Source organism: Calypte anna, chromosome 5A (genome assembly GCF_003957555.1).
Source record: "Calypte anna isolate BGI_N300 chromosome 5A, bCalAnn1_v1.p, whole genome shotgun sequence".
NCBI classification, from domain to species: domain Eukaryota; kingdom Metazoa; phylum Chordata; class Aves; order Apodiformes; family Trochilidae; genus Calypte; species Calypte anna.
In genome coordinates this window covers 20,762,874-20,785,350 of record NC_044251.1, presented here as the reverse complement: position 1 = coordinate 20,785,350, position 22,477 = coordinate 20,762,874, and the positions used below count along the sequence as shown (strand labels likewise).

The window sequence follows — 22,477 nt, the reverse complement described above, 5'->3', positions numbered from 1 at the left end:
GTGCTCAATTCTCTTTACCTCCCTAGCACCACTTTCCAGACAGGGCAGCCAGTCCCCGGAGACCTCAGCAGAGGCAGTCCCAAGGATCAAGTGTAAGCAAAACGATAGTTACACACATGCCTCTCAAGTAGAAGTGGTGCAGAGATATCCACCGAGCTGAATAAAACGACCCCTGGTCCCTTTCTTGGCTGGACAGATCTATAGATTAATTGTAAACAGATCTGGTTTGGGCTCCACGTGCTAAATAAACACTGAAACAGGTCTCGGGTGCTTTGTCCATTTGCCTGTATTTTTCTGTTATTTCTGACTTTCCTCATACTCTTCACCCATTCTCATTAGGCTAAATAACTGTCACCCTCTACAGTCAAGGATGCCACAAGTAACAAGGACACTACAGTATGAACTACATTGTTAACACTTTGCCTTAATGAAAATTGTCCCTGTAACCCTAAAGTTTTAAGCTTGCTGGGAACAGGTTTTACTACATCTCACTCCATAGCTGCTTAGCTTTGGTAGAAGCTTCCAGTCTACCTGAAGAACTTTAGGAAGTCTAAATAAATTGTCAAATAATTCTCCCTTTCTCCATTCCTTACTGACATTTTCAAGGAGTTGTGCTGTGATTGTGATGATCTGAAGATCAAGTGAAATAAGATTTGTGGGCAGAGGATTTTTATTAGATGGTATTTTTATTATAGGTCTTTTCATTAGACCAACTGATATAGCTGGAAAAAAACATACAAGAAGTGTTTCTGTGCCTGAAAGCTTGTCTGTTTTTCCCAACTTTATCAACTGGTCTAATAAAAGATATTATCTCTCTTTACATACAAACCTTGACTTGTTCAAGGAATTCAATACGTGAGATGTGATTTTCCTTTCTTGAAGCCAGGCTGGTTAGGCTCTATGAAATAATGATCTTCCAGATACTTTGTTCTTCTCTTTTAATTACAGATTCAAGAATTCATCAGGTAGAGAGAGCAGTCTTTACCCAGTCCCATGCTTCACCACCAGGGCCATAAGGCTCCACATTTCCTGTTTCCCATTCACTCTTGCGAACAGCTGCCACAACCGTGCTGCTACATAGACCCTGGGAGATGGAAGGGGACTGCAGCCCCCAGGGTGCAGTAGCTACTGCAGGATGCACAAGTGTACACTTACAGCTGACCTTCTTGGTCAGAAGAGCATCCTAAGAAGAACAGGATAGCATCCTGAGCAACTAAAGCAGGAGGGCACCCCTGGGGTAGAATGCTTGGGTAGGAGCATATGGCCAGCAGTGGCTGCAAACAGGTAGCTGGCAGGGTGTTGCTATCAGAGACAGGGTAGAACCAGTACAGAGTGCCACCCTGGACAAAAGTCAGGAGAACCCATTAGGTCACTGATCTTCAACTGACCCCCCTCCTAAGCCTCTGCTCACCATCTCCCCTATCCCAGGCACCACCCCATTAGCCCATCCCCTCCCTCCAAGACACACTGTGCTGCTTGCTGCCCACAATAGTGACATGTCTTAGGCCAATGGAAGGAAGGTAGAGCCCATGTGTGGGGAATTGAGCCTTGCCTCAGAACTTCAACTTCCAGCTTCAGAAGTTCACCTTTTCTAAACAGCTTCTCCTCTACCCTACTTACTGGTAATGCTACAGGAAGAATTTAATCCCTGGCCTAGAGCAGCCACACTCAACTGAGAAGGAGACTGCTAACAGGACAAATGTCTGGTGCTGCTGTGGCTGTCTAAGGCCATTTTCTGTACTCATTTCCTCTCCAGTTGAAGTCCATGATGCCAAGGTTTTTCTTTCCCAATGAATAGGTTCAGGTGTATTCTTAGCTCTTGGTCTGCCTTACATGTTCAGTTTTGTCCTCTATAAATCACACTGCTGCCACCCCCTCTTGACTGAACAGCAAGTATAAACCATGGAAGCATTCCTTTCACGGACAAGTTCTTACACCTAAGCATGGACTCTATCCATTTGGTTTCAACCCAAACCCAACCACACAGAATAGGACTAAAAGAGTCCCCCACTAGTGCTATTTGCTGTTGATTAACCCTTCAGTGGATCTATGAATAGAGCTTGTGTCTGGCCCTCCTTGTACCCAAGAAAAAGCTGGGAGGGTCTGGGAAAGCAATCACACTTGAGCACTCCCACATGCTTCTGGTCCTAGACCACCTTTAGAGTGAGGGCACACACGCATAGTTAAAGCTGCAGCTATGGTGGAGAGCCTGCATGTAGCATGACTGTGGGAGAGAACAATGAGCACCTTATTCAGAGCAGCCAAAGGTTTTGTTAAGCAGCTCTCTGGCAGCAGTAGGATTTATGGGATGCTGGGCTATTCCGGTAGCAACCAGTGACACAGCACTGTGCCTTTCTTCCTCACCCAGTCCTCACGTCAGGCAGCCAGCCAGAATCACAATTTCAGTGTGGGCCAGTTCACTGAAAATGTTATGCTTCCACTGGAAAGCAAAGCACACAGTGAAGACTGCTGCTGCACCTTAAAGTATTTATCCCATTGCTAAGAGGTTTTGGAGAAGGGAAATAATTGCAAATATTCTGCTATTTGTGCAGGTTCCAGGACAAAACCCCCAAACAATTGCAAAGCTTCAAACAAAAGCCTCCTCCCTCTGGAAGGGACTTTGATCAGCAGAAAAGTCCCACGCATTTGCCTGTTGTAACTCAAGACTGTCAAACCCCAGTCAGGGTTGGTAAGTGTGAAATGATTACTATGATACTTGCATGCTCAGTTGCCCCATCAGTCTCTCCCTCAGCCCAGCTGGATTCCAGAGTGTCCAAGACATGCAACCTGTCAGCTACTGCTGCTCACAGCCATCAGTGGCAGTTCCAGTGCATGTCAGAACATGGAGCTTCTCCATCTTTTCACAACACAGAAAGAACAATGCATGGAGCAGAAAGTGAGTGGCCCAATACTAGAACCAGCACCACACCTACATTTTCTTTGCTGTTATTTCCAAGCAGTAAGTCCTCACTATCAACTCGAAACAAAAAAGTCTTCTCTCTGCCTCTAACAACCTTACATTTTGTAATACTGCATTTCATCCCACTGTTACCACCTCAGCCATCAGAAATGCCTGCCCCCTCCTATAGGATATCCCTGCTCTGTAGTCCTGTATTGACAATGCATCCCGACTTTGGATAAGCAGCCAATTTCATTAGCATATCTATTTCAGCATGCCAAGATCATTAATGAAAACTGGGCCTGGGAGCAGACACTGCAGAATTCCTCCTGTAATCTCCTAGAATTCCTCTCCTTATCTCCATCTAAACTAATAATCCACCATGTGGCACTGTAGCAAATGGATTACTGAAGTCCAAAGCAATCAGTTCTACCACATTTAGTGTGACCTCCAACCTAATGCAGAGTAGAAGAGGTCCCACAGCAGAATAGCATCCAGAATTAATTTCAGAAGTGCTTGGGGGAGCTCTAGAAACACCTATCTCAATCTACATAAAAATATTCTATGGAGAGTTAACAACAGTGCTCAGACTTTGCACCTTACTCCAAGCCATGATTCTCCTGACATCATTGTAGAGCCACCAGATCTTGTTACATCTTTTTCTGCTCCATAGAAGAACTCAAATTCCTCTTCCCCAAGTAAACTGAGAGCAGCTCAGCCCTTGGTCTGCGCGGAGCTGCAGGGAACAGGGCTCACAGGGCAGCCAGCACCCCCAGCTGCCACATGGATCCGTGACATGGGTGAGCCGCTGTCCTCGGAGGCTGCAATAGCCTCCCAGCTTCAGACATGCAGGGTAAGGCTCACCACAGCCGAGCCCGGTGTTTGCAGCCATGGATCCGCTGCGCTTCTGGCAGACATCTCACTCTCCAGGCTCGGGGGCCCCATGCCCTCCGGATTTGCTTCCCCAACGAGCTCTGCCCAGCTCCCTTATTGCCTGCAGCCCGGCAGCAGCTGCCCCCAGCCAGGGCCGCCGGGTTCTGCTGCAGAGAAGCCACTGCTGTGGGCGGCTGTGCTGGCTAAGAAGGGCACAAAGCCACCACCGGCCCCCAGACCTCCAGCCCCCCTCCAGCCCAGGAGCGTAGCTCCATCTCTGGGAGCCCCCAGGGAAGCGCTGGGTGGTGCGGAGTCCCTGGGTAGCTGGGGCAGGGACCAGGGGAGGGTGTCGGGAGTCTCTGGGCTCAACCAAGGGCAGGAAGGAGGGAGGCTGGTGTTGGAGGTGGCCGTGGTCCGGGCATGCTCCAGGAAAGAAGCTTGCACAAGTGCTGGTCTTGGATCTGAACCTCATCTGGGGCCAGCGTGTGGCCCTGGCCCACTCTGAGAGCAGGGGATCCCTGAAGCAGCCCCTTCCCCTCAGCGAGGGCTGCCACGGCAGGGGACTCCTGTTCTCTCCCCTGGCCACCCTGCCTGCCCGCCACCTTCTCTTGGGCCCCGGAGCCGCGCAGGGCCCGCCAGCCTTAGCCCCAACGCCAGCCTGGGCCCCGCCGGGGCCGCCGAAGCCCCTCTCCCGCAGCGCGGCGCTCGGCCCCTCCCTCTCTCGGAAAGAAACCACATCAGGAAAGTATTCGGGGTATTTTTAGCCGCTTTTTACGCGATTTCGCAGCTGGAAACGGGAGGGGCCTCCCCGCGCCGCCCGCCAGCGCGCGGCGGACCACCGCGAAGGGCTCGTCCGCCGCCGCCTCCCCATCCCGCCGCTGCCGGGACGATGCCAGCAGGGGGCACCCGCGCGCCGCCTCAGCGGTGCGGTGCGGCGGCCACGTCGGAGGGCGCGCGGGGCAGTCCCGCCGCCGAAGGGCCCGAGTCGGGGCGCGAGGGTCCCGGCACCGCTGTCCGCGCTGGGGGCGACGGCGGGGCCGGGCCAGGCGGGGGGTGGGGAGGGGGCGGGTAGCGAGGGCTGCGCGGCTGCTGAAACCATTAGCGCGGTGCTGCGGGTGAAGGCCGGGCTTGGAACTCCCTCCCCCGCCTGAGCCCCTTCCCGGGGACGTCATGGGAGGGAGGTATAAAATTTCAGCGGCGAGGCCGCAGGAGAGGCAGTGTGCGCGGGAGGGGCGGCGCGGCGCGGCGCGGCGCCGGGCGGGCCGGTGCGGAGCGTAGCGAGCCAGTGCGTGGTCGGGGCACGGCGGCCGGCGGGGACAGCGAGCGGTCCGGCGGCGCTACTCCTGGCTGGGCGGGGGGCGCCTCAGTGCCGCGCTCCCGGGAGTCGGGCACCGGGCGATGTAGGGCGCGGGGCCCGGCGGGGGCATGAATGGTGCAGCGAGAGGGGCGGGCGCCGCGCTCCCCCCGCGGCGGCGGGGCGGTGCGGGCCGCTGACACGTGCGGCGGCGCGGCGCGGCGGGGCGCCCCCGGCTCCGCGGGACGCGGGGCGGCGCATGGGGAAGGAGCCCGGCGCGGCGAGGCACGGCGCCTGCCGCTTCTCCTTGCGGAGCGCTGCCAGCTCTTCCTGGAAGTCCTGAGTCGCGCACGGCGCAGTGAGTTCATGCACCTCCTCGCCAAGCCTCAGCCTGCGGGATTTGGGGAGCCTGCCGCCAGCGCACCGCCCGGGCCCCCGCGCCCGTTCGCCGCAGCCTGGGGTTCTCTCCCGCGGGCACCCACCGCCGCCCCCTCGCACATGAAGATGTACGTGCAAAGGGCTCTGGTGCTGCTCTCTCTGCTGAGCTTCGCCACCGTGAGCCTCTCGCTGTCCTCCTGCACCACCTTGGACCTGGACCATATCAAGAAGAAGAGGGTGGAAGCCATCCGGGGGCAGATCCTGAGCAAGCTGCGGCTCACCAGTCCCCCGGAGACCATGGGGCCGGCCCATGTGCCCTACCAGATCCTTGCCCTCTATAACAGCACCCGGGAGCTGCTGGAGGAGATGGAGGAGGAAAAGGAGGAGAGCTGCTCTCAGGACAACACCGAGTCCGAATACTATGCCAAAGAGATCCATAAATTTGACATGATCCAGGGTCTCCCCGAGCACAGTAAGTGCTGGGCTGCCCCCTTGCCGGCCGGACTGCCGCGCCCGTGGGGCAGGCTGCCCGGGACCCCGGCCGCAGAGGAGGAGGGCCCGCTGGACGGGGCCGAGGGACGCCGGGTCCCCGTGGCAAGCGCTGCTTCGCCGGTGGGGCGGGAGCGCGGAGGAGGGCGGGGGCCACCGCGGCGCGGGGCGCACGCCGCGAGGCCGGAGCCGGGGCGGGCGAGAGGACGGGGCGGGAGGCGTTCGGAGCACCGACGGGACGGCGAGGGGCATGGCGGCGAGCTGCCCCGCCGGTAGAGGAGGTGGTCGCTGGCGGCGGGAGGTCGCGGGGTCCGGGAGCAGCATCGGTCCAATCCCTAAGCAGGGAGCCAAGCCTGTGTCTGTAGCCCTGACACCTGGGGAAGGTGGGGAAGGGAGGAGGGAAAGACGTGAGGTGGAAGGGCGGGCAACAGGAGAGAAGACAGCTTGGGTTTGGAGGCGACTGCTGCGGACTGGGCTAGGAGAAGGCGCAGCTCTCGCGTTTCTGTGAGAGCAGGTACCCGGGCTCCTCCTTGCACAAGCTCCCGCGCTGCCGCAGAGATTGAGGCAACCTTTTTGGTCGGTGCAGCACCCGCATTGCCTGAAGAGAGGGTGGAGAGGCACTGAAAAGTCTGGTGCCTGGAGGACATGGAGGAGGGTGCTAATGGGTAGTGTGAGGATTCAGAAAGAGTGGAAGCTAGCAGGGATGCTGAGCAGGTGCAAAGCAGACAGCGATGCAAAGGGGACCCCCAAGGGAACAGAAGCATTAAGGAAACATGACAGATGTTCAGCAGGTGTGGAGCAGATGAACAGGCCCAGATGCAGACACAACAGATTCAGGTGCAGAAGCTGAGCAGATGCAGATGCCAAGACAGAGACTGAGCAGACATGAACACCCAGCAGATTGCAGATGCTCAACACATGTAGGCACAAGCAATCCTTTTTATCGGTGCTTGAGACTGGAAAATGGTGGTGGGCATGCAGTCATACCACCATCCAGGGTATCTTCCTGTGATAGAGTGCAGCCTTAGGAACACAGTTTGAATGACAGCAGTTCTGGGAGGAGCTGTTGACTTGGTGGAGGCAGCCTCAGAATGCAGTTGGTCTGCCAGGCTTATGTTAATCTTGACATATGATGAGTTGGAATAAGAGCTACAATGTGGTAATGCAACAAATTTCACTTAATCTTTAGCAGACTGCACTCCATATGGTGATACAATTAGCTTGTAACTGAGGAGACACCAAGACTTGTGGAACAGAAAGTGCTCAGAGTATAGCAGCTTACCCAAATTTCAACATTTTTTACCTATTGAAATGTTATTTGTGAAATTCTAAAAATACATAGGGAAACCAAGTCTCTGTTCTAAATAGTACAGCCACACTATGAACTGGTGTGTTCTGGGGAAGGAAGCTGAGAAAGCACAACAATGGGAAATGAAGTCAGAGGAATGGATTTGGATACAGTAGAGGGTGTAAAGAGGAATGAAGGCACATGGTGCACTAGAAGGAGCAGTGTGGAAGGACTGTGGGTTTGGATAAATTACTAGGGAAATTAATGAGTCTGTCCCATGTATCAGTAGGACACTAAGGAGAGATGCTAAGCAGCAGGTTCAGAAGACCAAGTAGTGCTGAGATTGAATTCCTGAAAGTGGGAAGTGTAGGTTCCACCACCCAGAGAAAGAGGGAACTTCAGAGTTGGGTCACACTGGAGAGACTAGCTCCAGACAAGCCACAGTGTCAAGAGACATGCTCCTTTTGAAACCTGGGGAGATTCATCACTTACACCATGGCTGAATTTGGCCCTGGGTCTCCAGAAGTGGCTGATGTTCAATTTTCCCATGACTCTGTCACTGTGCCAGTTGGTGATCTCAGAGCATGTTCTAAGCCAAAGCCTGTCTCCTCTAAGGGGGGAAGGGGAGGGCTGCTCCATTGAGGGAACTGCGAGGATTAGAGATGAGTCTGAAATATGTGCACACACACTCTCACACAAACTGCTCTAACTCAAAGCAACTCAAATGGGTCATTGGCTCAGAGAACTCATCCTTCTCAAAGACTTGAAGCTCAAAAGTGAGGAGAGCTGAGAAGCAAAAATAGCATCAGGGAGAGCCCCATCCTTCTAGGAAGGAAGGATATTAATGGGGTCCAGGTACCCCATTGCTACTCTGATCTGTTTAGTGACTCACAGAATGGTCTTTTTACTGTGCCTCTAGCTATATTGCCTGAATTATAAGGGATTTCCAGAGAATAACTCACTCTTGACCAGCCAGTCACTTCAGGGTTCTCCTAAAACTCATGGGAATTCAGATCCCCTTAAGCACTGACTTAGTTTGCTGCAAGCTCAGACAGCATCTGCAAAGGTCCTGCAAATAGCTGTGCCTACTTTTTGAGGAAAAACAGATGCCATTTTCCAAGGGAGCTTGAGAGGCAAGGCAATTAAAGCCACAGGTCACTGGGGCTAAGTATGTCTTCCCTCCAGACCTCCTGAAGTTCCAGAAAGATCTATTTTTTCTTCAAAGTTATGCATCTTTGGCATGAGACACCTTGAAGCACCAGGGGTATAATAGCGAAGCAGTACCTGCTCACAGGCATCTGCCCTCCCTTGACATCAAACTCTTAACCACACAGTCATAAGCCTTCTTGGAACTTGCCAGAAACAGCAGCTGTGTAGGATTGGCAGCATGAAGAATCTGCACCTTGCTGAGAGCAGTGGTAGGAAGAGGGAAGGTCTCAAAAGAACCTGCTCCCCCTATCATGTTGTCCATGCTAAGAGGCTTCTGGTCTCATGGTTGGTGCAATCAGCAGCTCTGGTCTGACTGGACTCCCCAGTAATAGCAGGGGCCAGCTGTGAGGATACAGCCTGTTGTGTCACACATAGGCTGGCATGGGTGCACAAGGTGTCACAGGTTCCCAGTCTCCAGGTTTGGTTTCAGTCACTGAAGGTTGTGGGCTGGAAGAGCTTACAGGAATATTGCCTCCAGGGTTTGTTCAGTGCTCGTAGCTTGGACACGTTTGGTTTCCAGTGTGCTAAACACACCTAAGCTGGGACTGGACCAAGTTCCCTGAAAAATCACTGTTTCCTTTGCCTACAAAAAGTGCCTTGCCTTAAAGTAGTCATCCCAGGAGTGAGACCTGTATCTTGGACACCCCACTATGAGAAGCATCGTCCAACCTCACAATGTTCAGACTGAAACACAGAATGCAGCTCCATCTCCTATTCACAGAGGGCTTGTTCCTAAGGTGTGAAGAGAACGTGAAACTTCTTCTTAGGGAATGGAAGATAGCTATTACAGTTTCCACAAGAAAGATCACCCAAGACACCAGCACCTTCCTGGTAAAATACGCAGGCAGAAGGTAATGTGGGGACAAGCAGGCAATATACAGCAGATACAGTAATCACTGCCACCATGGCAGTCTAACAGCCAAAAATTTTAAGGATATCATAAACAATAAATTAATTTGTCTTTTATGTGCACTGTGGCTGTAGGACCAGATTTGTAGTCTTTAATTAGATTGTCAGAGAAAACACTGATACTGGAAACAGATACTGGGCTAGCCTGACCACTGGTCTGATCTAGAAAGGCATTTCTTATGACTACTGGGACACCCCTTGTGGACCAGCAGTTGGCTCAGAAACAAAGACAGGCTGTTAACAGCACTATTAATAGGGCTAGGAGTCCAAAACAGCTTAAAAGGGGCACTTAAACGCAGTATCTGCCTAGGTTTAGGCTACACAGTAGTTCCCAATGCAGGACTTCAGCTAAAAGAATGCTGTTGGGCATTTAAGGAGATCAGAGCTTATGTTTTCTGCTCTGTTCTTCCATGGCATTAAATCTACAACTGCTCACAGTGTCCTGTGCCACTCTGGGAAGTCCCCACAGTGTGTGTCCTTGTGTGACTTGGTGTATTCTTTACATTGCAGAGATTTTTGGGCTGTGCATACCTGTTCATGGCTACAATGTAGTGCGGTCCTCTGCAATTACCAAACATGCATCTCTTCAGTAGAAGCCAGAGACTTTCCTGGATGGGAAAGCTGCTCCATTCAGTAGTACAAATTACAAAGAAACCTCTAGTTAAAACCCAGCATGAACATCTGGTCATTAGCTTATTGAGTAAAAACTCAGCACCCTAAGACCACATCCTTGTAAACTTTCAAGCTCCTGCTTGCTGCATCTGGGCGTAGCAAAAGACTGTGATTTTCATAGAGATGACTCTGGAAGTGCAATGTTGCTCGAAGGGGAATTTGGCATGGGGAGGTGAACCTCTGAGCTCAGAAGCTGTTTCCCTGGGGAGATAGTGGTGGTGTTCTGAAGAGAGGGGCCAACTCCAGGAATGTAACTTTAAGGTTGCTTGAGCTAGGGATTCTAGCCTATTTCTCACAGGCTGCAACAGTGGCTGCGCACAGGTAATATTTTTTTCTTTCAGTATCTGTTTAAAAACAATTTAAGTATCAGGTGATGTGAAAACCCCATGTTGCATTGGACAATAGTGAAGAGGTCATATGAGAAGCTCTGTAGGGCTGCAAACAAACCTGCATGTGGGCATAGAGCTGGAGTTGCTGTCTTCTCTGCAGGAAGCTTTAATGATGCTAGAGCCTGAGGGCTAACAGAGGTCAACAGGAGAGGAACAGCAATGACAGACTCTTCCATGAGACTAAAACGGTCACAATGAAGAGAGACTTGTTTTCTCTTGAAGACTCTGTTGTGGAACTCATAGCTTTTACCTTCTGTCTTTTGGGGCATCTGTGAAATGCCCCCAAAGGCACATCTGCTCAGCATGCACACATTAATGCACAGAACTGCTGTTTTATTTCCTGCCCATATGCCTTATCTTCAGGCTTCTCAGCACTATTATTCCACCCGTGAACTCTAGATGTAGTACAGTTCATGAGTTCCTTCATAAGTAAGAAATTGCTTTAAACTCAGTTCGTTCAGTACATGCTGAATAGTCACTGCACTAAAGTCTTCTACACCTCATGCTTTTTGGACACTTGTCAGGCTTTCATTCTAGAAGACAATGTCAAGGTTTCTATAACAAAGATTCAGTGGCAATGGGAGCATCTCCAACATGGCTTCAGGTTTCCAGCATGAGCAGAGTCACACCATCATTGCTATTTGGAACAGTCTTCACTAGTTCCAAGTGAGGTTGCCTTATTGCCTTGGCTGGGGATGTAATTTTGAGTGCAGCAGACTTGTAAGTATGAGCAACATATGCTTATCAGAGTTAGAAGAAAGAATATTAGAAATACCGTGGTTGATCTCTACTGATTCTCTGGCTTGTAGCATTGAAATAATGGTGGCAATAGTGGAAGTATCTTGCAAAATGTTGCAATGTGGACCAAATTTCGGTGAATTCTTCCTGGGCTCTCTTTAGCTAGACAGCCATGCTTCACAGGTGGCAAGATGTTTGAATGACAGGTCTCTGCTGGAAAGCTTTGTCTCAAATGAGATCCTGCCCCTGTGACCTGTGGTTCTCAATCTTTCCATCTTTCTTTCTCCTAGATGAGTTGGGCATTTGTCCGAAAGGTGTCACCTCCAATGTGTTCCGCTTTAATGTGTCCTCAGCGGAGAAGAACAGCACCAACTTGTTCCGAGCTGAGTTTCGGGTGCTGCGTGTGCCCAACCCAAGCTCTAAACGCAGTGAGCAGCGCATTGAGCTCTTCCAGGTGAGTATTTTCACCTTCCCCTGAGTGTGCCTGAGCCCAAAATAGATTGGCTCCATAATGGTTGCCTCAATTGATATGTGCAGGGCCACAGAAGAAAGAAGAGTCCCATGCTGTATCCCAGGCTTCTTTCAGCATATGCAGTGACCTTTCTTTGCTTTTGCAGTGTAGTGCTGTCCTTTCCCCACTCAGAATGGCTTGATGCTCTGGGAATGCTGGCATGGTGCCCACTGCAGCTCTTTTTTGCACTGAGGAGGGGGTTGGAAGGGGAGTAATACAGTTGGTCCTAATCCAAATGATGGACCTTTCTGTCTTGTCACCGATTTATTGGAAAAATAATGCTTGCCTTCAGCATTCCCTTCAGCAGCAGCTCCTTAGGGGTGCAGTTAATGGCACTGTTAATTCAGGTACTTATCTGGACTTTTGTTTGAATCCATAGACTCCCCAGGTAGAATAAGGTCCGGTTCAGGTTTGGAAGTGGTGTTAGGTTGGGCTGGACCACCCACCTGACCACCCAGTACAGCTAAGCATCCAGGCAGCACATTCCCACAGGCTGGTGTCCACTTTGCATTAAGACTGCATCTAAAATTGCCCTGTGATCAGTACTTCTTGAGGTCTCCCTGGAATTCAGGTTCAAAGGTCAGAGCAGTTCTCCACCAGATGACACAACTGACAAGGAAGCATCCCAGAGCTTCTCCATAGGTTCAGTGCTCAGTGGAGTGAAACTGGGGTCCTGCAGGAAGAAACACCTTGCGGAGGTGTTTGCTTGGAAGTGGGAGGCAATATCAGAGCAGGAGGAGAGATCTCCAAACTTTTCCTAACCTATCAGCCCTGGTGTATTTTGGTAGAAGTTGAAGAGCGTAGGACACATGAAAATGCTGCACTGTAGAACTCTAGAGGATTGCTGGGCCCATTCAGTAGCAAGTTCTATTGCCCACTGCTGGTTCTGCTCTGAAACCCAGACTGACATCCCACAAGTGTGTACAGAAACAAAACCACTCGTTAGCTCAATTGCTGTGTGCTTCTGCTTCAGGATATGTGCCCAGAAGCAAGGATGAATTGAGAGAGGTGGGCTGCTTAGGACACAGCAGAAACGTTTTTACTCACAGTTTTTCCAGCTCATCCTGGATTTGCCAGAGTAAGAAATTAGGTTTGGAGCAGGGAACAGCTGGATTTAATGCATTTCCAAAGAAGAAGGTATTAAATGTTGTGTAGCTTCTTGGAGTTCAGGTTGGTTGTGAAGCATGTCCTGCTTGCCTGTGCCGGGGTATTCCTGGTGCCTTTCTTGCTGGGACCAACCTTCTGAATTAGTTTTTAGCAAGCTGTGGAACAAACAAAGAAACCAAGACTGTCCCTTCCTTATGTGTGGCACTGGCTGATTCTCCCAACCACTCCTTCTGATGCAGATCCTTCGGCCGGATGAGCACATAGCTAAGCAGCGCTACCTGAGTGGCAGGAATGTGCAGACACGGGGCTCCCCTGAGTGGCTGTCCTTCGATGTCACCGAGACCGTGCGTGAGTGGCTTCTGCACAGAGGTAGGTAGGGGTTTTAGCTGGACCAGGTGTCAAGGCACCCATAGAAATGTGAATCCATGTTGACAGGAGTCAGCATTGTTCCCCCTTCTGCAGGAGCTTGGCTTGTAGAGTACTGCTTTGTTCAGTCTGGCAAGTAACCTTGCCCCAGAGAGCTACCTCAGTGTGTGACATCTGATGGGTTCTCAGCTCTGTCCTGAAGTCCTCACTGTGTAGCTCTGTGTGCTGAGTCAGAAGGAGGATTTGTCCTCTAGAGGAGGAAATGGTTTTTACTGTGAGATGCTGGAACTTGTTTTGATTCTTTGATTCTAAGCCCAGAGGGGACCCCTCTGCTCATCTGAACTATAATCTGTAATACAGAGAAAATGAGGACTGGGCTGGTTTAATCTTCATGTGGACTAGAGCAAATGTAGGAGGGGAAAAAACAGCAAGGATCCTGGTTTCTTTAGCTGTGTACAGCTTGGCAGGTACAAAGGTGAGGAAATACCAGAGGCTGACACACCTAGACAGATGGAGGCTTTAGCACTGCGCAGAAATACCTCTGCCATCACTGGGCAGCCCAGCAGATACTTAAGGGGCAGCTCCCAGCAAAAACACTGACCCCATTCACAGATGGAGCATAGGCATCGTGACTCACAGCTGGATTGGCCTCACAGATAGAAGCTAGGTGCCACTGAAAACTGGAATGCAGGTACTGGCAAGCAGCCACTCCTTGGAAGGGTAAGCTGTGAGCTTGTAGGCTCCTCCTTTTTCAAGCAATGTGTGTCCTGATGGCCTGAGTTCAGGGCTGGAACTGCAGCGAGCCCTGGGCAGGCATGCTAGCTGACAAGACATCAGAGTATACAGTGCTTAGGAAAAAAGGTGCTAGGCACCTTGTCAATGCCCCAGGGAGCCAGATGTTTTAATTCATGACAGAACATAAAAAAGGAGCTTTCATAAGAGCCTTCTGTTTCTTTAGTCAGGCCCACACAGCACGACTGGTCCAGGAAGTTATTATGAAAATAGACTTGCCTCTGAAAAGTCTGTGTGACTTTGACTGCTAGCAGTTCAACAAAACAGGAGGCTGCAGCTGCTGAGAAAAATTCTTCCAAAATTCTTCTTGCTTGTCCATATCCAACTTGCTTATTTTCAGATCTCTCCTTCAGACTCTAATGAGAAGCCAGATAGTAGGCAGGTACTGAGGATGGCAAAGCTGATTTAATACAGACACCACAAGCCAGCTCTTCAAAATAGTTGTTTTCCAGTGGAGCTCCTTGAAGCTCACAAATGCTTTTGGATGGTAAAAAATGTAACGAGGAGCACCCTTCTCATCTACCCAGAAAGCTCCTTGTAGCAAGCACAGGTGAAGCCACAGCATGCAGCTTCCCTTTCTCTTTTCCAAAGCAGTTTCTGTTCCCCAATGCTGATAGCATCCCTGACGTTGAGACTGACCTATAAAGTCTAAGAGTTACCATAGTGCATGTCCTCAGTGAAACTCCCCTGTACCAGGAGCTGTCCCAGCTGAGGAAGACTGTTTCTCACAATGTCATCTTCTTTGCAGAGTCCAACCTTGGCCTGGAAATTAGCATACACTGTCCTTGCCATACTTTTCAGCCCAATGGGGACATTTTGGAGAATTTGCATGAGGTCTTGGAGATCAAGTTCAAAGGTAGTAAAGAGATGGGTTAGGGGAGGTTGTTGGGGAAGGGAAAGCCTGAAGTACCTAAAGAAAAAATGAGATTTTGCTTTGCATATTTGAGTATTTTACAATGTGTAACATTTATTTTAAAGCACAGTCGTCTGCATTTGCATGGTTTTTATATGGGTATAGCCACTTTTTACATGGTTTAGAAATGTAAGAAAGTAAGTGCAGTCTGGTTGGGTTTGCATGAGCATCTGCAGAAAGGAGTAATTTTGTATTTCCGTATCTCTCTGTGAAGTTCAACTTGATGCCTTCTCAGATTTCCATAGAGGCTCTGCTTTCCAGTTGGGGTGACTGAAACACAAGGAAGTCAGGCATCCTGTGTGAGGTGGCCCAGAGAGTCAGTGGCTTGGCTGGCCTAAGAACTAGGAACCTCCTGGCTATCAGCCCTGGGCTGCAGCCACTGGCCCCCACAGGCTCCATTTCGGAGGCTGTTCTGCAGCGTGCCAATGATCTGACATCTTCTTTAAACCATTAATCTTCCTGCCTGTCCTGGGACTGGAGCCAGGAGAGAGTGGGATGGATTAATGGCCCCACCAGCAGTTTGCAAATGGTAAAACAGGTGGCCCATAAGCCTCTATTTCAGGCCTGAAGCAGATAGATTCACCAGGAGTAAAGAGGTCCCTGTGTGGGAAGAAATGCCAGAGTAAGTGGTCGTGGTGCCTGCATCTTTTCACCCTGGTTGAAGGGCAAGCATAAGAATGTTAAATGCCCTGAAAAGTCTTGTTGCATCAACCACTTTGACACTGATTTCCTCTTTGTGGATCCTGTTTTCCTCTCAAGGCATTGACAGTGAGGATGACTATGGCCGTGGGGACTTGGGGCGCTTGAAGAAGCAGAAAGACTTGCATAATCCCCACCTCATCTTGATGATGTTACCCCCACACCGTCTGGAGAGCCCATCCTTGGGAGGCCAGAGAAAGAAACGAGCCCTGGATACCAACTACTGTTTCCGGTAAGGGAGAACCCTGCCTGGAGTGACCAGGTCCCATGCCTGAGTTGGACAGGTCTGGCAGGACTCCATGCCACCACAAAAGGCAAAGCCCATTAAGGGGTTTGTGGATCACCCTGGTGCCACAGGGGTTACATAAGTAGCACAGCTCAGCCAGCTGCTTCTTGGGGTGTCCAAGGGGATGCTGGCCAGCTCAGCAGAGTCACTGTGCGCTTCTGATGAGCCACTGCCTAGGAGGAGACCTGCAAGTGACTTTGTGCAGCACAGCGTGGGCAGGGACACACAGCAGCCCCCTCCTGTCTCCAGGTACCAGAGAGCAGCCAGGTGCTGCTGTGGGTGAGTGGGGTGCCGCCTCCTTGGGACAGTGGCCAAACCAGCAGTCAGAAGCAGTGTCCTTGCCAGCCTGCTGAGCTGGCACTGCTGGCCTGTGCTGATGGTCTCCACTTGACACAGACAAGCACCACATCCCACAGAGTGCTGCTGGTACTCGTCCTTCTGCTCAGAAAGCTGCATCACACAATCCCATACAAGGCCTCTCTTTGGAATCACTGTTTTGATACTGCATTTCAGGAACCTGGAGGAGAACTGCTGCGTGCGTCCTCTGTACATTGACTTCCGACAAGACCTTGGCTGGAAATGGGTCCATGAGCCTAAGGGCTACTTCGCTAACTTTTGTTCTGGACCTTGTCCGTACCTCCGCAGCGCAGATACCACTCACAGCACGGTATGTTCAGTATATATTATCCTGTCAAGGCTTGTGGCTGAGACTCCCCCCTTCCCCCTAAGTCTGATTGTATCCTGTCTGAAGAGCAGCAAAAGCAGTTCAGATAAATACTTGTGAAAAACCATCCAAGGAAACTCCAGAAAAGTCTAGGTGGTGCAGCAGGGAAAATATGATTCCTTTGGAGTAAATATTGCATCCATGCTTCCAGACAGATGTTAAGGAGGAAGAGGATGCTGTTTCTTGGATAAGATGGGCAACAACAGGTTTTAGGGTACTTTTTCGGTAGTGGTCAGATTAATTGACAGAGAATTTTTTTATGTGAAATGTCAGCTCTGGTAATTACCCTTTCCCCAGATTTCTCCTGCAGTTTGCACTAGAGAGGATTTTTTCTCTACTCTGTGCCAGGTTGTCAAGCAAAAGTGTTGTGCCATAGCATGCAGCGGCCATCTTTCAGGGGCAGCTGTACATAACCACAGGTGAACACAGCCATGCAGTCAGTTCTCTTTCCTGCACAGGCATCCTTCCCAGCTTTATAAATCTCACCTTACCCGTGGAAGGGAGGAGCCTGCTAGGCAGTGAAATTTGTGTAAAAACCGGCAGAAAGCAAATGTCTTCAGACAAGTTACACATGACCTCTGTTTAACATAAGTATGCTTGTCGGTCTTTGAGGGAAATACCACCTGAGCATGGCTGCTGTCTAGAGTGAAAGAAAAAACAGCAATAGAAAAGCATAGACATAGGAGGAGTACCCAGCTAAGAAGGAGGCATCCTTCACTGAAGCAAGAAAAGCCAGAGGAAAATCCTATGATTCTGTCTACAGAAAAGGCAGCAGTCCAGACAATGGAACAGGTCACTAGCAACTTAGCTTCAGGTTTTATTAAAAAGTTACTGGAAAAATCAGATTTGGCAGAAGAACATAACTAGGTAAAAATGATATTGCAGAAAAGATGCAAACATTTTCTTGACAGCTTTAGAGTATATACAGCAGCAAGGTGTGCTCAAGCTCAAGGACTAATACTGGTGGGAACAATTCATCTGTGGGAATGAGGGAGTGAACAGATGCTGGGCATTAAGCACAAGACAAAGCAAGGGAATGAGCAGCTTTGAAAGAGTAATGGGCATGTAGCTTTACCATCTGGTTGTCCTGAGAAGCTCTCTAGTAGATAACTGGACTGAATCAGCATGAGAGAAAGGAGACTTTAGAATGGATCTTAATGTTCTTTTCTTGAGCAAGAAAGGAAGTGATCAAGCGCTAAGGTCAACTGAGTGATACAAGAAACTTTGAGAACAATCTAGCTGCTGACAGCTTGCCAGCACCACCTAGGAAAAACACAGTGAAAAGATTTCTCTTGTCTGTTTAACCTACTGTCACTGTTGAGTAGAGCATCTCCAGAGCACATGGTACAGCCAGGGCTACTTTGCTTAGTATCCCACAAACCTTCTACCAGAATGACTGCGATTACACAGATCTGGATGATAGAACAGGCTGTTTCCTCAGCACATCTCATGCCCAAAGACTGTAAAGAAGTTGAAAGACAATAGGCCTGACTCTGTTGTTTGTACCAGATAAGCACTAATGAGACCACGGTAGTGCAGGTTAGATGATGTTTTGGCCCCACAACTCAAGTTGCACACTGCTGAGAAGTGGCCACCTCTGGTGAGAAACGTGGTAACTGGTCTGTAGCAGTTACGTGGCTGAAGTGTACAGTCATCTGTGGGCTCAGGCCAGCTGGGAGGAGGAATCCAGTGGGGTCCCACAGGACACTTTCCTGGCTTCAGCATTATAGTGTAATGACTTGGAGGATGGAGTGGAGGGAGAAGGCATCAGTCAGTTCCAAAGCTGGGAGGGAATTGTGGCTATTCAAGAGAATTGGCATCTGTCCAGCGCTATCTAGAGATGCTGGTTGAAATAAGCAGCAGTGATGTTCTTTTGGTTTCTTTAATAAAACCCAAGATAACATGGCCCCAGGCTGGTTACACCCAGCCTTGTTAAAAGCAAAAATTGTTACACTATCCACCATACCCAATTAGAGATGAAAGGAGGCAACTGTTCGCACTCCTCCAACCCTTAGGCATCAGACATAGAGCAAGGCTACTGTAACTAAAAAGTCTTAAAAAGGCAGGGCAGGGCAGGTGAGACTCTGTAAAAAGTAGGCCATGATCAGGAATTGACAGGGGCATATTACTTGCCTTAGGGAAATACTCTCAGATAAGCACAGTCAGAACACCTAGAGACCTTTGGCTTTGCAGTCCCTTCCTGTCCTCAGCCAAATTCAAGGTGACACAATGGCTGTGTCACCACATTTGCTTTGTTTCTGCAGGTTTTGGGCTTATACAACACACTGAACCCTGAGGCATCTGCTTCGCCCTGCTGTGTTCCGCAGGACCTGGAGCCACTCACTATCTTGTACTATGTCGGGAGGACCCCTAAAGTGGAGCAGCTCTCCAACATGGTGGTGAAATCCTGCAAGTGCAGCTGAAAGGCACCCTGGCCCACCCAAAGCCAAGAGAAACAGTCATCACCCACTCTCCCGCTCCCAGGCTAACACAAAAGGAACGGGGGGTCAGAGACTACACATGCTAAGGGCCAAGTGCCAAACTCTATGGCTTAGGTCTGGCAGTCCTTGGGGATCTCTTCTGGAACATTTCTTGGTCTTGTTGGCAGTGTCACATTCCTTCTGGGAATTACTTTAGTGACACAAAGGCCACAATCTCCAAAATTGCTGGACAGTTGGTGTGGAAGAGAAGGATAAGTGTGGAGGAACTGATGTGTATTTGAATGCTGGATGGTTGAGCTGGGAAAGCGAGGGAATGCAAAAAGAGCAGGTGAAAGGGGGAATGGAAATGGGGAAATGTTTTCTAGTTTAGCTTAAGATATTCTAGGACCTTGTCCCTTCCCAGTGGCCTGAAGAATTAAAAGTTTCCCCTGTGGAAGGAAACCCTGGATGTTTCTTCAGAGAAAGAAAATGCACCAAGAAAGGAAGCTGCTGAGAGAAGAAATGCTCAGAGATACACTTATACTTCTGTTCCTCAGAGCTGTGATCCAGGAGTCCTGCAACTGAAACTCTTGTCTGCCAAATCTGTACGTTCAGTTGGCAGATCCTGGCCTTTGGTTTCTGAATGCAAACTGTAAGGCTCCCAGCCAGCCTGCTGAGGGTGGGCAAATACAAGAAAAGAGGGTGCAGAGACCAGTTTCAGAGGGACTGATGTCTCCATTTAGTTCTTTTCCCTTCCTGGAGTTTCTGAAGGATGACTTCTGGGTCAGGGCAGGAGCAGTATCTGTGGGCTCCTGAATATTGAGCCCATTTATTCATGAGCTGATACACCCAGAAGACCACTTGTCTGTTGTGGTTTGTAAGGTGCTTTGGGGTGTTCTGCACCTGTTCTGCACAATGACCTGAATATGACCCAGGCCTCACCTGCTAAGACTTAAAAAATAGTAATCTCAAAAACATTGTAAAAAATAAATATATGGGGGGAGATGCTCTTTTTCTTCACAAGCAAGTTGTTAGTTGGAGGATTAGATGGTTTGCCGTTTTAAAATTACTACTGCTGCGACATATTCACTCAGTCTAAAATCTTTCCCCTTTCCAAAATATCTCCTCAAGGGACAGATAGAATGTAGGTCAGCCAGAGAGCCCCAGAATGGAAATTCCTTGGTACCCTCAAACTGCCTGATGTTTATGTGTCCTGTCCTGTCCTAGTGCTTCAGACATATACATCACCTCTGACATCTGCTTTTGATAGATTCATATGAAGCTTCCTTCAGATACCAAATGCTTCCAACAATACTGTTCAAATAACCAAGGCGGAGCCGTTGCCACAGCTGACCAAAGTCCTATGTCCATTTGAATATACAATCTGCTAGTACAGACTTGTACATATACCTTTTCTTCCCAGAAAAGAAATCAGGAAAGAAATCAGTGCCCAGGAAAGAAATCAATAGATTTTCTTAAGGAAAGTACAGGCCTTTTCAGCCACCTATGGATACTTCCATAGGTAAAAATCTCTGGTACGTGCATGCCATACAAGACGCAGAGGCTGCCTCTCTGGAACAGGTTGCTCAGGGAGGTTATCAATGTCCCCTTCCTGGAAGTGCTGAAGGCCAAGGTGGATGGGGCTTTAAGCAACCTGGTCTAGTGGAAAGTTACTGCCTATGCAGGGGGGTTGGCACTAGGTGGTCTTTTAAATCCCTTCCAACTTAAACCATTCTATGAGTCTGTGATTCTTTGACTTTCTAACCACAACTAGTCACAGTTTAAGAGAAAACAGACGTTCCTCCCTGACCTCTTTCCAATTTCTTGTCCCAAGAAACTGCAGGTAAAATGACATCTAGCTAGTGAATAGTTGTGGCCAGGGCTCTCTGTGATTAGCTCAGAATTCAGCTTTTCCATCAAGCCCTCCAAGATAATGGCTGTTTCCATATGCCTCACATGAAGCTGCCATAGCATGTACTCTCAAACGTCTTAATAAACGGTAAACAACCCTTTCTGCACCATCACCAGCTGACACAAGGTTAGCAAGGGTGGGGCAGAGGAGGGAGCACATCAACCTGTGTGACATGCTGGCTCAGGCACACGTGCTCTGAGAGAGGCTGTTGCCAATGCTTAGCTTTATCGCTTTCTTCTCTGGGGCTCCCTGACCTGTCATCAGTGTGAAAGGTGCAGCTCTGATCAGTCCTGCTGCACTAAAGTGTTACTGTGCCCTCTACAGCTCTCCATGCCTATATCTTCCCCTGCCTACATAAGGAGGGAGCAAGTTAACACTACAACTACACTACCTTGCTGATAGGCCAGAAATTCAGTGGTTGCACCGTGGGGTGGGGGGAAATCCAGATGCCAGTTGGCATAAGAATTCTCTCTGATCTCCCTTTAGCAGCAGACCCTGGGGAGGTTTTGGTTTACAAGTTGTAGGTTGTTAGGTCATTCTTCCTCCTGAGCCCTGGGCTGGCACTGCTGCCCATGCAATTAAAGTTCTTTCCTTTCTAGAAGGAGGGGGAGCTGCAAAAAGCTGAGCTAGAACACCTGCACAGGTCACAGTCCTGCTTAGCACCTGGATCACATCAAAACCAACCATGGACTAACCCTGAAAAGCCCATTGAGATGGGTCTCTCTTACTAGCCCTTGTTCACTACTGTCCTCTGGCAGGGAGGGGTGGCAGAAGGATCAAGCCATTTGTCTTCTTGGAAAGGAGGCAAAATGGCAATGGAAAATCCATGAAGAAGTCGTCCAGCCTTCCATTTCCCTAGCAACATCGGAGACAGATTTGTGAAAGAGTATCAGAAGTAATTTTCTTACAATTAAAATAGCTCTTCTAGAGGTGTTTTAGCTATAATTCAGCAACAATCTATATGGGGTTAATAACAGACTGAATACTCGTGGGCACAGTCTTAGCAAAACATTTCAGGGTGCTGCTGTGAGAAGGCAGAGAGCAGCTCTCTATATGCTGTTACTAGCTGGCAAATTGAGGAAGACAATGGGAAAGAAAAGTGGAATCTTCACTGCCAACATTGAATACAGCTTCCAACAATTCCCTTTTGTTGTTCAAAGGAACAAACAAAAGCTGCTGAAAACAATCCCAGCACACTTTGTCTCTGTAACAAAGATCAGTGGTTAGTGTGAAAAAACCCTATTCTGCACTACCATAAGGCAGATCCTACACAGATGATGCAGATGGTCATTTCTTCTCTTCAACATACTCTTTTAGCATGCAAAAGGCCTAGACCTGAACTTGGAACACCTTGTTTTTCAGGCTGCAATGCACTGTGCATCTCTGCAATGAACACTGCTTCAGCAAGTACAAGAATGTATACTGGTATTTCAGCAAAGAAAAGTCTTTTGTTCCCTGGTCTATGGGTTGGATGGTCTCCAGCTATCTCACTGCACTTATAAAAAGCTGCAGCATAACTCCATGACCACTGTGTGAACTGTGATATGCAGCTTGGTGTTTCACCTTTCCATAACCAACAGTCATCAATGCACATAGTAACAAGATAGAT

General features: G+C 49.4%; 1 protein-coding gene across 1 annotated transcript; it reads left to right on the top strand.

Moving 5' to 3' along the window:
• Window positions 1-5,313: 5,313 nt before the first annotated feature.
• Window positions 5,314-21,476, top strand: TGFB3 (transforming growth factor beta 3). The gene is made up of 7 exons (XM_008505202.2): window positions 5,314-5,916; window positions 11,429-11,592; window positions 12,996-13,125; window positions 14,663-14,770; window positions 15,587-15,758; window positions 16,326-16,479; window positions 18,801-21,476. The coding sequence occupies exons 1-7, from the start codon at window positions 5,433-5,435 to the stop codon at window positions 18,957-18,959; spliced, it is 1,371 nt and encodes a 456-aa protein (XP_008503424.2). The 5' UTR covers window positions 5,314-5,432; the 3' UTR covers window positions 18,960-21,476.
• Window positions 21,477-22,477: the final 1,001 nt, after the last annotated feature.

What these genes read in the sequence shown, in the direction of transcription:
- TGFB3 (XM_008505202.2), top strand. Translation starts at nt 5,433, where the DNA reads ATGCACCTCCTCGCCAAGCCTCAGCCTGCGGGATTTGGGGAGCCTGCC. An exon ending in CTTGGAGATCAAGTTCAAAG is followed by an intron (nt 14,771 to 15,586) that starts GTAGTAAAGAGA and finishes TTTCCTCTCAAG; the next exon opens with GCATTGACAGTGAGGATGAC. An exon ending in GATACCAACTACTGTTTCCG is followed by an intron (nt 15,759 to 16,325) that starts GTAAGGGAGAAC and finishes ACTGCATTTCAG; the next exon opens with GAACCTGGAGGAGAACTGCT.